Below are 14,033 nucleotides of genomic sequence, written 5' to 3' on the forward strand. Positions count from 1 at the left end.
CTTCTGTAATGGTATACTCGCACAGCTCTTCGTACTTCTGTCTCCTTTGGGAATATACATTGATCTGCTGCAGAGAAAACATTTAGTATCATTCTGACACGTCTCCATTTTAGCGCTTTGTGACTCACTGGCCCAAAATTTCTTCACTAACGGTCCTGGGAAGCCTCACTGAAATGAATAGCTAATTTAGCACTAAATTTGTAAGTAGCACTAAAATATTAAATGAACTATTAAATTCAGACTAGTGGTAATCCATATTGTACTCACTCTATATACTCTGCAGTATAAAGTTTTTTTTGACTGATTCTCATCCTTTTTAACCACCTCTAACATTTATACCTGCAATCTATATGTAAGTGCTATTTTCTGAAGGAGTTCACATACCAAATATTTTAATAGAAAGTTGTTTTAAAAATTGGGCTTTACTCACAGTGAATAACATAGAGGTATAGTACTAATATGCTTTAAAAACCTTTATATGATAACTTCCTTAGATCACATACTCTCTCTGATTAGTTTTACAATTACCGGAATCCCTAATATGCGCATGTGACTGATTTATACACATATAGACACATAGGGCATAGGAATACATGTTGTAAGAATATGGGAGTTTTCTTTTATACTTATCTGAAAGAAAACTTAAACTTTAAATAAAAAGTTTTTAGTTATATATTCCTATACTGTAGGAGTACAGAGTTACACTACAGGAATATTTAGATATTCCTGTACTGTAAGAGTATGGAATTTTTTGGTTTTTAATTTATCTGAAAGGAAGCTTTAATTTTAAAGAAAATGTTGTATGGGGAAATTAGTTATTTTTATGCAATTTTGCTTTCCATGTAATTGCCAGTACAAGTTCTTAATTAAGATTATTGTCATAATTTTGTTCAAGTATTTTGTACTAAGAAAGTGAGGTTTTATTAAAATGTGGAAATTAATGTCAGATTGATTCCAGCTCTCAAAAGGGATAATTTTCACTTAGACTTTAAAAAAGACAGAGATCATACAGAAAAGTCATTAACATAAAAGTGTACACATATATTTTTTTTCCTAGCTTACTCACAAAAGAAGCTTTAAGGTATTATAAGGATGAGAAAACTCAATTCCCTTTCTAAAGGCTAATTTGTGTTTTATTTTTATTGTCCAGAACATCAATAAAAGGCCTTTCACATCAGTCAGTAGCTCTCTCTAACACAAGGAAAGCGTTATTCTAATGCAGTTAGACTTTGTACTTTGACATTCTCTTTTGACAGGGTTGGAGATGAGAACGGGAAACTTGGAATGGCAGCATGTACCACTTGTGTCAGAAGAAGATAGAATGTGAAAGTTTTGGCTTCCAAGAATGGAAGCAGGCACTAAAACCAAACAATATTTTCTGGCGTGACTAATTCAAACATATTAAAACAAGTATCTTGCAGAGCATTGATATTGAAATAGTCCTGGAGGCTCGTGTGCAGTGAGTTATTTCATAGTATCATGCACATAATTAGGTGACCCTTGAGGGAAGAAATCACTGCTTATGTAATTCAATTGAGGTCAAAAGCAGTTTTCAAACTGGGTTGGCCCCCAGGGGTGTGGAAGCAGGAAATAATTTCTAAGGCGCCAAGGAAAATTCCAGCTGGCTTCTGTCCGTCTCCCTCCACTTTTCTTCTCTCTTCCCCCACTCCTGTAGCACTGCCCCAGCATTTGCAGCTCTGTTGGCTCTGGAAACTTTGTGGAAAAGGCAATCTGTGATTTCTGCTATCAAAGCCAGGGAGTGTAGGAGCCAGCCATGTCAGAGTTTGGGGGGGGGGGGGGGGGGAACCCAACCAACAAAAGGGAAACTTGCATAGAAGTTTGAAAACTGCTATCATGAACAAATGGTCCAGAAGCCACAGACTGCTAAGGGCATCGGACCTCGCCACCAAGGGGACCTCACTGTGTGGCAGCAATTCTGGCTGCAGTAGGGGTACGCTGGCCTCCTCCCTCGCCATGCGGCCCAAGGCCTCGGGCATGTCCTCAAACAACCCCACTGCTATCTAAAGGCTTTGAAATTTTTTGTGCAAAAGTTTTAAAGCTCACAAAGAGCCTCTGGAGCCACTGGCCAAGAGCGCAAGTAGCTTATCAATAATGTGTTTTTGTTTTTCTCTTGAATGAATGCTTTTCTCTCCAGTTCTCAGGCATCCGAATAACTCTAACAGAAGTTACTTGGACTGAAAAAGGACCGAATTGTGTCTACAAAAACATGAAAAAACTAACCAATGAAGTGAAAAAAAGTTTTCCCTGAAAATGGGATGGACCATTTATAGAAAGTGGATATTGACATCAGTGGCCAAGTTTACTTATTAAAATCTAAAATACTGTGAAGAAAAGACATTTCTCAGACTTTTTTTTTTTAATGTCCAGTTTCGGAGGAGTTGGAAATAAAGTTATTTTCCCAACTCAACTTGTATGATGAGGGGAAACATAAGAGATTTTTTTACTTCCTGTTGTTCTCTCCAGTTTGTTTACCCTGGTAAATAGCATAATAGTATAACATAACTCAGTCCAAACAACTGATCTCTATTAATGCAAAACTTGCAATTTTTCTAGTAATACTACTGAAAGAGTAAAAAATGGATTTGCTGTCATGATGTACACTGAAACAACATGTTTGCTCTGCTGCCAGTTAACTTCCTGATTAGTCATCGTGTTTAATATACCCTGCAAAAATCCAGTGTCATGACAGGCCATGTACTACAAGTATTACATCCCTTGAAAATGAAGGAGAAATAAAGGGTATGCAGAGGAATGCAAAGACTTAAGACTTCTGTCTTAAATGAAAACCATTGTTAGAACGCCTGGCTGCATTTGCGGGTATCATTATTGTACTGTGGTTCCATTACACCTTATTTAGAACTGCAGAAAGATGTTGTTGTGCCTGATGATCAATGCCAGGATCAAGGGAGGTCTATTTGCCCTGTTCATCCCTCCTTCGAATGCTGCCTTTGTGTACTAGATGAAGATAGTCTTATTCTGAACACCTTTGATGAGACAAACTGCTTCTTCACACAGAAAGCAAGTTGGCTGCACTCTACAATGAAACAAAACAGGGGTTGGGTTAAAATTCCCTCTTCAGGGGAGTGGTGAGGACTTTCCAAAGGGCACTTCTTTCTAGTCTCAAAGACTGTGTGTCTTCGGTATAAGCTATATGCTATACTCCCTTGAATTATCCTGCTAGTGAACAGTACGCATTGCAAAGCACCAGAGTGGACAAGTAATGGATAGAGTCCCAGTTTCCTTCCTTCTGTCATGAACAGGAATGATGAGGCTGCCTAGGGAGTACTGAGCTGTATAAATCCACCACTGAGTTCTCTCTGGTGAGGCCAAAGAGGAGATTGACAATTACAAGGTTTTATTCAATGCAGGAAGAAAGCAGAGTTTCATAAGAGTAACCCATCTGGCCCATTTTAGAAATCTATTTTATAAAGAAATTATGCTTTAAGTGCCTAGTTCTCTAAGCAATTCCTTTAAATGTAGATGTCAATATTGTAAGTGCTAAAGTTTAGAGAAACTGTTCTTGCTCTGTGTGTGTTCTCTTGTCTGTTTTCCCCCTTGTATCTCCTCTTTCTCCTCCTCCTGTTCTTTTCTCTCAGACAAGTTACCTGTTAATTTAATCTCTTTCTCAGATAAATTTGATTTAAATGGATTTGTTGTCTTAAATAAAAATCCCCAAACGGCTTCTTGCTTCCTGTTTTTGTATTTTGTATGTTTTAGATCTCATTTTTTTAGTGCTTGAAAATCTATTGAATAAAATACGTAAATGAAAACTTCACTTATATGTAGGAAACGGTTCTAGCTAATTTTACATTTCTGAACATTTGTGACTGGACAGATTAGGGAACAATTAACTGACTAGCTTGTTAACTCTTCTTATTACCCTGTTCAGAAAAAAAAAAAGCAAAGAAACAAACAAAAGAAACAAACAAACAAAAGAAACCCCCCAAAAGTATCATGTGATAAGTGAGTTAAAGCACAGTTAGTTTAGCCAATACAGGTTACCCAGTGTCATTTTTCCAAAGCAACCACATCACAGCAGATTGACTGAGAATAGACAAAATCTGAGATTAGACATCATGGGGGGGGGGGGGGGAAATATTTTTTTAATATTAAGATTCTTAGTTTCTGACTCTACCTGCCCAACGGGCTCTTGACTGCTACAACACAAATCTGTAAATCAGTAGATGGCCAGTATTGCTGCTTTAGGCTCTTTTAAATTTAATGGTCCTATACAAATATACCAAGTCAGACAGAATTAGAGTGAGGATACATTTGTGTATGTGTGGAAAAGTTATTAATAATATTGTAGCATTTGAATATAATTGAATTCAGATTAAATTGATCTGCTACTGCTTTAAATATAACTACTATTTGGTAACATGGTATAGGTATCACTAGTCAGTGGTAATTAATGGAAAAAACCCTATTATTAATGTGTTATTAGCAATTACTAGTATTCTGTGATGATTGTCTTCATTATCTATCTATATCAAAAGTGAAATAAATTTCATTCAGATTGATTGTTCTTTCTTCTGTTCCTAGACACAGAAGTTAGCAACTTGGTTGAGTCTCTAATGTATTAGCAACTATTAAACATTGAACATTATGCTGACTGTGAGTCTTCTAGTAATTATGTCATCTCCCCCTTTTCTTTAGTTTGTTTTATATAGAATTTATAATGGCTTTTAATTTTTTGTGTGCTACATATTATAACACTATTGTACACAAAATTGAATATAACAGTAGGAATTAAAATAAATGTGTCTTCTTTCCTAATGTAATCATTTGTTGTATTTTCGTGTTGTGCAGACGTATTGACACTTTTGTATTGGATTAACTGATACCACATTGGACTATGTACAATAATATTAAAAGGAAGTCTGGAGTAACATATTGTATCAAAGCTTTTTGATGTTATTGCCTATGAATTTCTCATCTGTGCCTGTGTGTATTTTTTATTTGTTTTTAGTAGTTTGCTTACTATAGTGATAGGGAAAGTAGAAACAGTTTTTTGCATGGTGGCAGGCCTATGAAGGTATTAATTTGAAAATGGTGTTGGCACTACTGCAACCGTCAGTGCTGACCAGTGTTTATTTTCAAGAGTTATTAAACCTTACTTAAGCATATATAAGTGTACGGAAATGTAATTGCAACATCTGATATGAAGGTCAAAAAAGTCTTGGAGATATTTGACACGGTAGAATTTAGAAATACTGGAAAAATTTCCTTCCCTGATTTTTCTTGTGGTGATGCATAAGTTGCTGCTCCTGGATGGTTTCCATAATAGGGCAAAAAATACATACATCCATCCCACATCCAGTGTTGTGGGATTCTGCATCTTCCAGTGGCATGGAAAACTCAACAGCCTGGCAAAAGATAAAGTATGAAGGTGATATGCAGAATGTTCCTGATCATATATGTTCAGTGGGCTCACACGCAACACAAAAATGCAAGAGAAAGCCAAATGAAAAAAACATCTGTATCATTTACATACTGCTCTTTTTATTTTTTTTTTTTAACCTGGAAGTATGATGTTTACTATTGTGTATTGCCTACCTGACAAAGAATTTCATACAGTGACTCAATATGTAATCTGTAAGAGATTTATTTCTACTATTTTGTTGGTTATCTGCTTATTAATTTTTTATTTAAAAAAAAGTTGATAATGTTTTTTGATGGCTCAGAAGTTAATTTGTGGGGTTTTGTGGGGGTTTTTTTTCCTCCCTACTACTGTTAAATGACAACTTGTTTGGTCAAATGCCATTTTTTGGAGATGTATTTTTTTTTTCTCTGCAAAGTGATAAATCCATCCCTTTTTCTTCTCTCTTCTGCTTGGTATTTCACCAAGTTTTAAGGAGATGCTTTCCATGTAATAAGTTCTTGTTTACAGGTGAAATATAGGATAGAATGCAGGGGAAAAAATACATGAAACCTCCTGAGAACTACAAGAAGGAAAAAAAAACCTATAAATCAGCTACAAGAGATTTTTATATACTTACCTTTAAAAAGAGAAGTGAGGTATATATTAATGCTCTAAACATGAAGGCAGGTTTCCTGTTTTTCTAGAAAAATATGGTTAATCCATGTTCCTTGTATTCTTTCACATGGGGCAGAATGAGGCAAAGTTAATTTTCAGCTGTGTGTGAAATTTGTCTTCACAGGCTGCTGTGAAGAGTTTTCCAATGTCCTGTCCTATTTATTGGTCAAATTATTTTTCAATACTTGTTTCTAAGAGTGCATTAATGTTATGTGTTACATTGTTTAGTATTAGAGGAGAAGATTAATAACCTGAGTTTAGGAAGCAGAAAGATGTTTTTGTCATGTCTTTGTAAATGCAAGGCTTTTAGAAAACCCAGAAGAAATTAAAACAACCAACAAAGATAATCTAATCTTACTAAAGCAAAGTCATGCTTAAGTTTTTCAGTCCCAAAGTTCTGCCTTCTTTAAGCTTCTCAAAGCTATTCTTTGTATAGACTTTTTCTGAAGTTTAACAAGTTGATCTATGTCCATTCATGGATATTTTGGATTACAGTACAGACTTCTGCCTTTTTTCTTTAAAAAAAAGAAAAAATATCCATTGGAAATAAGATTGTCAGATGTATGCTTTTATCATTTGTATGCTTTTATCATTTGTACTCAATAAGGAACCGCTTCACAAGTGTTTGAATAGACAAGATGTCAACCTTATATAAATGAGTGGAAGTTCTGTATTTGCAGGTCCATTCACCATTCATGATTCTTGTCAACAGCTCATATTTTCTTCTCTGCTACTTGATTGACTGATAGTGATCAAAAGTGTATCCTCTGTGATATTCTCATAATCACAATGCTTGATCAAAAGAAAAATACCTAGATGTGAAATACGTACATCTTTGCCTTTCCAGATATGAAAAAATACTCAAAAGCTAAGACCTTGAAAATATTTAGAGAATTTTACCTGTGCATCCTGGTAGTCTGTAGATCTCTGGGCACTGTTGATTTCATAGGTATTTTGTGATAAACTTCACAAGAGTCTTTGTTTTGCTACACATGAACAGCAAGAGACAGATACTTTAGCAGGACAGTCCCACGCTTTCCCACACAGTCTTTCCTTTAGGTGTTTTTTAGTTGTCTTTTTTTCCTTTGTGTGGAGATCCACACGAATAAGGTGGGCCATGCTTCTAGACTAGATACCTAAAGCGCAAGATGCATTCCTTTGTTTTTTTCTACTTTGACCATCTTCTCTTCAATTAAGAAAAAAACATGAAATACATGTGTGTATTTTCCAGCCTACATCTCAAAGAAACAACATTTTGAAGTGGATGTCAATTCGATCAGAGAAAAAGAATAGAGAAAGGAAAAGAAATATTTTTCTTCAAAATGTCAGGAGGTTCTTCAGCTCAAAAGCTTAGTTGAAGAAAACCTTTTAATAATGTTATTGTTGGTAATTATACTGATGTTAAAGCATGGCTTACATAGGTAGATGACAAGCTTTCCCCACTGGTTAGCTCTAATTTCTGATTGCATAATATGAAGAATGAAGTTTTTAAATAGCAACAAGTACTGAAATTCCTTGAGCTGATGAATGCGTGATAGTCATAAAACAGTTTCAGTTGCTAATAATTATTTCAATTTTTAAGTTTGTTTTGTAGAAATAGTTAATTGCAATCTTAAGTTTTTTGAAAAGCAGTCTACCTAATTAATTTAGCTGTATGAGTAAAATATTGCAGAGGGACGTCTATTACAAATTGCTATAATTCCATTTAATTCAAGGAAGATATAGCTGTATACAGTAATTGAGAGTCTCAGAAGGCTGTAAATAAAAATTGATCTTGTTTTAGAAACTACTAACTTGGGTCATGAATTAAGCAGAGTCATCAGGGTGTTGCTATGACTTCTGGGTCACTGTCTGGAGAAGGAAGAGGTTTTATAATGTGACTGTATTTGTGGTTGTTTAACCCACATTTTCCTGCTTTTCATCAAGATCTCCTCTTTACTGAACTGCACTTCTGTTTTCTTTACAAGACTTTTCCATACTTCATGCTCTTCTGCAAACTTAACCATGTTCTTTTAGTTCTCTATGTAGGGCTTTTCCGCTTTTCGCTCTGTCACACTCTTCTCTATCACAGTCTGAATATTGAGGTATCTCATATGACAGATATCCTATATGAATGTACATCTATGACAGTTGCAGATCAACTAACATTAAGGTGAAATAGGTACTGATGAACTGGTGAGGTGGATGTCATTTCAAGCAGAGAAAAGGGTAAAAAGCAGAAGTCTTCTGTTCTTATTTAAACAGATTCTTGTTAGTGCTCTATATGCTTTCACATGGCTGCTGTACAACCAAAAGGTTAAATAATATCAGATAAGAAAAGGTGAACCATTGATTCAAGGGAACTTTGGGAAGCTGGGCATTACAGCAACTACTCCTGGGATATAGAAGTCATCGAGAATGTAAGCCATTTATACACTTTTCTGTCCTATCGTTATCAAAGGATTCAATTACACATCCATTGCTACTGGGCCCTAAAATTTTAAGGATGATAAATGGCTACAAAAGTAAAAGACCTATAATGGAATCAATATAATTAGTAGATATGATTGCTATATTGTTTTTACTTTAACGCTTATAGACCAGTAATGTATAAATGACATGTTAGGGTGAAGATGACCGCATAGGTCCATGTCAAAGACTGGGGCAGCCTTTGTCATACCATATGAAATAATTTTTGTTCATCAGTGGTAGCAGGTGGATGAATATTTTCCTAGTCCTAATAAGCAACTTAGTCTTGTGGACAAGAAAGAGGAAATATGTAGAGTTCTAGTAAGGCCTCTACAATGTATTCATAACCTGTGTGATTTTCATTGCCTGAATTTTACTTAAGTAGCTGTTGCAGATTTGAGTTTTTAGACTGGTACTGCTTTGAAGTGTAGCTGCCTGGTGATAAAGGTCCACAGTTTGGATCACACTGGAGAACAAAAGGAGAAAAACTGTTTGTAGCATTTGTTCTTAATAATGAATATAACATTGGGTTTCCATTGGGTTGTAAAATGTCCTTAAACTCATGACATAGGTTTGTTTGTTTGTTTGTTTGTTTGATCTGGTGCCTCCAGTAAGAGACATATGGAAAATTTTCTTAGTTCTAACACATGAACATTTTTTATCCTCTGCAGGATATGCATGCTTGCTAGAGGGCTCTGCTGCCTGCTACTTTTTCTGCTAGCTGAGGGGCTCCACATCTACTGTATCCATCATGCTCCAGCTGTAATCAGCAAACTCACCTTCTCTTTATTCTTCGTTCCCACCTGGGGACTGTTTAATTTTCTTTCTCTTTTTCTGTTCTGTGAGTCCATTAGCTTGGTGTCCTTTGCTCATACTGTTTGTGTTGCTCTGCCTTTTATAACATTCTTTTTGAGTTTTTTTTCATCCCAACAGCCTTGGTTTTTGCCACGGAGTATGAGATGAGTCAGATTGACAGTGCCGTTAGTATTTCGAGTCACAATAAGAAAGTCTGTGTCACCAGGGGGCACCCGGAGCTTTAGGTTGTTTTGATGATACTTTGAGCTTTTGAGAGAAAATTCTGTTAGGGAACTCAGCTGACAAAGTATCCACCCAAAATGTTTCAGTACCTCATATCTGACAGTTTAGAACATAATTACCTTAAAGCCCAGTCAATTTGTGCTTCTGTCTGCAGGAGGCTTATATCCATATGACTCAAATCACAGACACACACAACTTTGAGTCATTAAATACCAATATTCTCTTCAAACAATGGGTTTAAACATTCTGAGATATTTCCAAAATACCTCTCTTCTTACGGACCAGGAAGCCTAAGCTGCATCTGATAAAGGATCTGCTGTTGCGGTGGAAATTTGGATGTGCCTCAGAAGGAATTCTGGCTCTGGCAATTGACATTGCCACTGTTGCAGAACAGAGCTCTTAGATGACCAAAACATAAATCAGAATTTTTGGCCAATTCACTCTGAATACTGAAGGAAGACAAAAAAACATATATGAGAATTTTACTTAGCTTGTTTCTTCAGAGAATGGGATGACAGTTAAGTGTTTTTTGTGGTTTTTTTTTTTTCCCTCCCAGCTCCTTCTAGAAATTTTTAAATCATGAGATTCAGTAACATGAACACAACATAATGCTCAAACACATGGAAAGGAATAAAAGAGTATATTTAAATGTGCAAATTAAATAGCCAATACCTCCCTATGTATTGCTCCCTGTCATCCAATAACAGAATCCTCTCATCTAGTTAGTGTACTCCTGACCCTCAGAGCTTGATGGATTGTTTAGACCTTCTCCCTATTTCCAAGGAGTAGATCTTTCAAGAACAGAGAAAGAGAATTTTACCAATTTGGAAAAACTGACTTAGGTGACTTTTTATGATGTTTTCAAGCCACATAATAAATAAATATTCCAAGTAGCACCTTAATGGAGGAATAACGTAATGTACAGTAATGAAAATGTGTTCTTTAAAATACTGGATGATTTTAAATTGCAGGTACAGGTAAGAATGGTGATCAGCTCTTAAACAGCTTAAAAGCAGCAAGAGTGATCCAATGGATTCAGTGGACGCATTCTTTGCATAAAGTTTAAACAACTTTATTTGCTTTATACAGCCAGATTCTTGAACGGGGTAATAAATTATACTTACAGCTTCATTATAAGCGAGTAATTTTGTGTTTGTTTTCCTTACAAGTCCATGAATTAGCTGTACAGCTAAGGATCATTCCATTCCAGAATTTACATTTCTAAGAATATTTTCTAATTTGATAGTTACTTATATATCTTCCTTTTCAGCTTTACATATTCTCTAGAAAGTTCCTCTTATTCTTTGTCCTTAAGCATTTCTATCCCCTCTTCTTGAACAGAAAAAGGAAATAGATATTAAGAAATCTAAAGAGAATGAGAAAATATAGCCATCTTTGAGATTGTGCTATGTCTGATACACACGAGACTGTTGTAAATCAGTAATCAGCTCATAGAGTCTGAGAATGGAGATAAGAAAATGAATGTTTCCTCAGTGCACTCTGCAGGATCCTCTTTCAGCAGATCAGGGGTCAAATGCATTTACAAACCAGTAGGAGAGAAATCTTGCATTGTCACAGTGTATTCCTGGGGAGTACTCAACTTTACACACTCATTTGCTGCCCACCTGGAAACTCAATTGAAAAAAAATAATAAATCGTTTCAAGTAATTTTGTCTTTGAGCCTAATTAAAGTGCACAGTGAAATGTGGGAGGAAGACAATGTTCCCTAGTCTCTGGCTGCCTGGCATATCAACATCCAGCAGCGGAGGAAGTAACAAGTTTCAGGAGAGAGCCCAAACTAAAGAAGGCTGTAGGTAATGCAGAAGCAATATTTTGGCCTGGGATTATGGGGATTGAAGGCTAAGGTAAACATGTTAGCAGTCCATTAGGCTAAAACATCTTTTATTCTATAATTGGAAGGGTCACAAAACTCATTTTAATTAAAGACTGCAAAAAGATTACCACTTCGACTTTAAAGCACGCTCAGATCTGATGAACAGGTGGATCTTGGTGTGATGCTCGAGTTCCATTTTGGCATTTGCCTGTGGTCCTACAACATGACCTATTCACCCCTGAGAGCTGTCATAATGGTGTCTGTCAGCAAGCTGGTTGTCTAGTTTCACTGGTAAATACATGGAGCTTTTGTTGTGTATTTACTTTTGGGGAAATTGTTCTCAAATACACAGTAAGGGCAATAATGTTAGAAGGAGTTTGACGAAAGGGAGAGATAAACCTTTAGTCATAGAGTAAGGCCAACCAGCGCCTTCTAAATGTTGTAGTTAGTGGCTGAGAATGAAGTAGAATTATCATGAACAGCTATAAAATACACACAAAGTACAATGTCTGATTTTCTATCTTTTGCTTGGGATGAAAATAATGACTTAACAATGTCATGTACATTGGCATTTATTATTTTTTTCATATTAGACTTTTATTTCTATTTTTATTGCATTACAGAAACTCAACTTACTGTATGAAAGTGTCCATTTCGCTGACGGTGGGTGAAAATGACACTGGACTCTGCTACAATTCAAAGATGAAATATTTTGAAAAAGCTGAACTTAGCAAAAGCAAGGAAATCTCATGCCCCGAAATTGAGGATTTTTTGTTTCCATTTAGGGAGCCTGAAATTCTATGGTATAAGGTAAGGAATGCAAAAGATTTTCACCTTCAGCAAGATATTATGAAATGTTCTTATGATTTTCATGATCTAAATATGATATGAATCTTGGATTATTTTAAAATTTCTTAAGAACAGACAACAGAATCAAGGATAGAAAAGAATGAACTAAGTGAGAGAGAAATTCAAATGCTTCCTTTGGTAAACTTTAGAGCTGGTATTTTCTTAATATCCATTTACGGATGTCACAAAGAATTGGCAGCTTTCTGCTAACAAGAGGGCTAAAAAAGAAAAGTGTTACCAGTCTGGGCTGGTTTGATATGCTAAGGTAAAACCATGTGAGCTGCTTATACAGCAACTGCTTGTGCTATACCAGGCTAAAGAGTATGTTTCTAAAAACTCAGATGTAAAATCTATTTGGAAAAATATAAATAGGATAGCTATGCATGCTATTATCTGAATGAATGACTTAATTTTGCAGCATAAAATTCAGCAAAACTTCCAAAACTTTGGTCTTTACATATTAGCTTTTACTTGCAAATATAATTTCATTGTTTTTATCAATAACTTTATTTCAATATTGTGTACTGATTTCTAGATCATTACTCAAGGGCCAAATACTTGCAAATAGCGCTGCTGGTGGGCAGCGCACTAGAACTTCCATGAACAGCGGCTTGAGTTCTGGGTTTCTTACCATCTGCAGGAAATACTCAGTACTACAGTACTGTAATGCACACAATTTAAAGTCCCCAAACAGTTCAGTAAATCTGAAATTTAGATTCTGTGTATTTTGTCTACACAGATGTCTACAGAAGTCTGTGTATGTAGGAAGTCCTAGTTTAAGTATAAGCTGGTACGCATTCTAATTATTTTTTAAAAGTCTGATAATTTACCTGATAACATAAATGTTTTTAAATATGGTACACCAGACTATGCTATCTAATAAGTAAAAACTTGTGGCCCAGAAGGTTTCTGGCTGAATTAACTGACAGAATGTCTAAGATAGGAGGTATGTAACCAATTATTTGCTTATACTCATCTTGGATTTTGTGTTTGTAATACAATACATACTTGACATTTTATCAAATTTAAAACTATGGCTGGCTTCTTAAACAAGAGCTCAAAAGATTGGCTTTTTAAGAGTCATTGACAGTATGTGTGTGAATGAACTCAAACAACCTCTTATACTTTAACATCTTAAGAAAGCCCTTACTGTATAAACAATGATTATGCTAAGATAATCAAGTAAAATATACTGTGACAGCCAGTCAAAAGACGTTTTTCTTATGAAAAGCACCAATCCCTTTTTCTAATAGCTCATAAACTTATTGGTTTGCAATACAAAAGAAATTAGAAAACCTAGAAACACTAAAAATATTCAACACTATTTCAAATAGTACCTAGGTTAATTAGGTGAAAATAAGTTAATCATTTTAGGGACCTAAGAAACATGCATGCAAAAATGTATATTCTCTATTATAGCATAAAAAATAATGTTTTGGTAGTAATAAATGTAATATTAACTCATTTTTTGTAGGTACAAAACTCACCTTTTACTAAGAGTTCAGAGAGCTTTGATTCTAAGATGTTTTTAGAAAGAGATATATAACATCCTCGTTTCTCCTCATTCTCATCTTCTTCTGTTTCTCTACATTTTTAATTATAATTTTTTAAAATATAGATTTTAAAAAAAATTCTCCCCTGCAGCCTGTAGCTACTGGTAATAGTCATGGATCACAGGCGTAACTGTAATGGCAAATAAGTAAATGAAATAGGAACCCCTCAGCAAACTAATGTCAAAAGAATCACCAAAGGAATTAACTCCTCTTCTTTTTCTTGTCAGAGGGCAAATATTAAGTCAGCTGATAA

At 35.2% G+C, this 14,033-nt stretch overlaps 1 protein-coding gene across 1 annotated transcript in view; it reads left to right on the plus strand.

Moving 5' to 3' along the window:
* IL1RAPL1 (interleukin 1 receptor accessory protein like 1) overlaps window positions 1-14,033 on the plus strand; it is a 695,569-nt gene that overhangs the window by 393,861 nt on the left and 287,675 nt on the right. Inside the window, exon 3 of the mRNA XM_050908607.1 lies at window positions 12,002-12,188. Coding sequence (XP_050764564.1) covers window positions 12,002-12,188 — 187 coding nt within the window. The remainder of the gene's footprint in view (window positions 1-12,001; window positions 12,189-14,033) is intronic.

This window comes from Gymnogyps californianus, chromosome 1 (genome assembly GCF_018139145.2).
Source record: "Gymnogyps californianus isolate 813 chromosome 1, ASM1813914v2, whole genome shotgun sequence".
In the NCBI taxonomy this organism is placed as follows: Eukaryota; Metazoa; Chordata; class Aves; order Accipitriformes; family Cathartidae; genus Gymnogyps; species Gymnogyps californianus.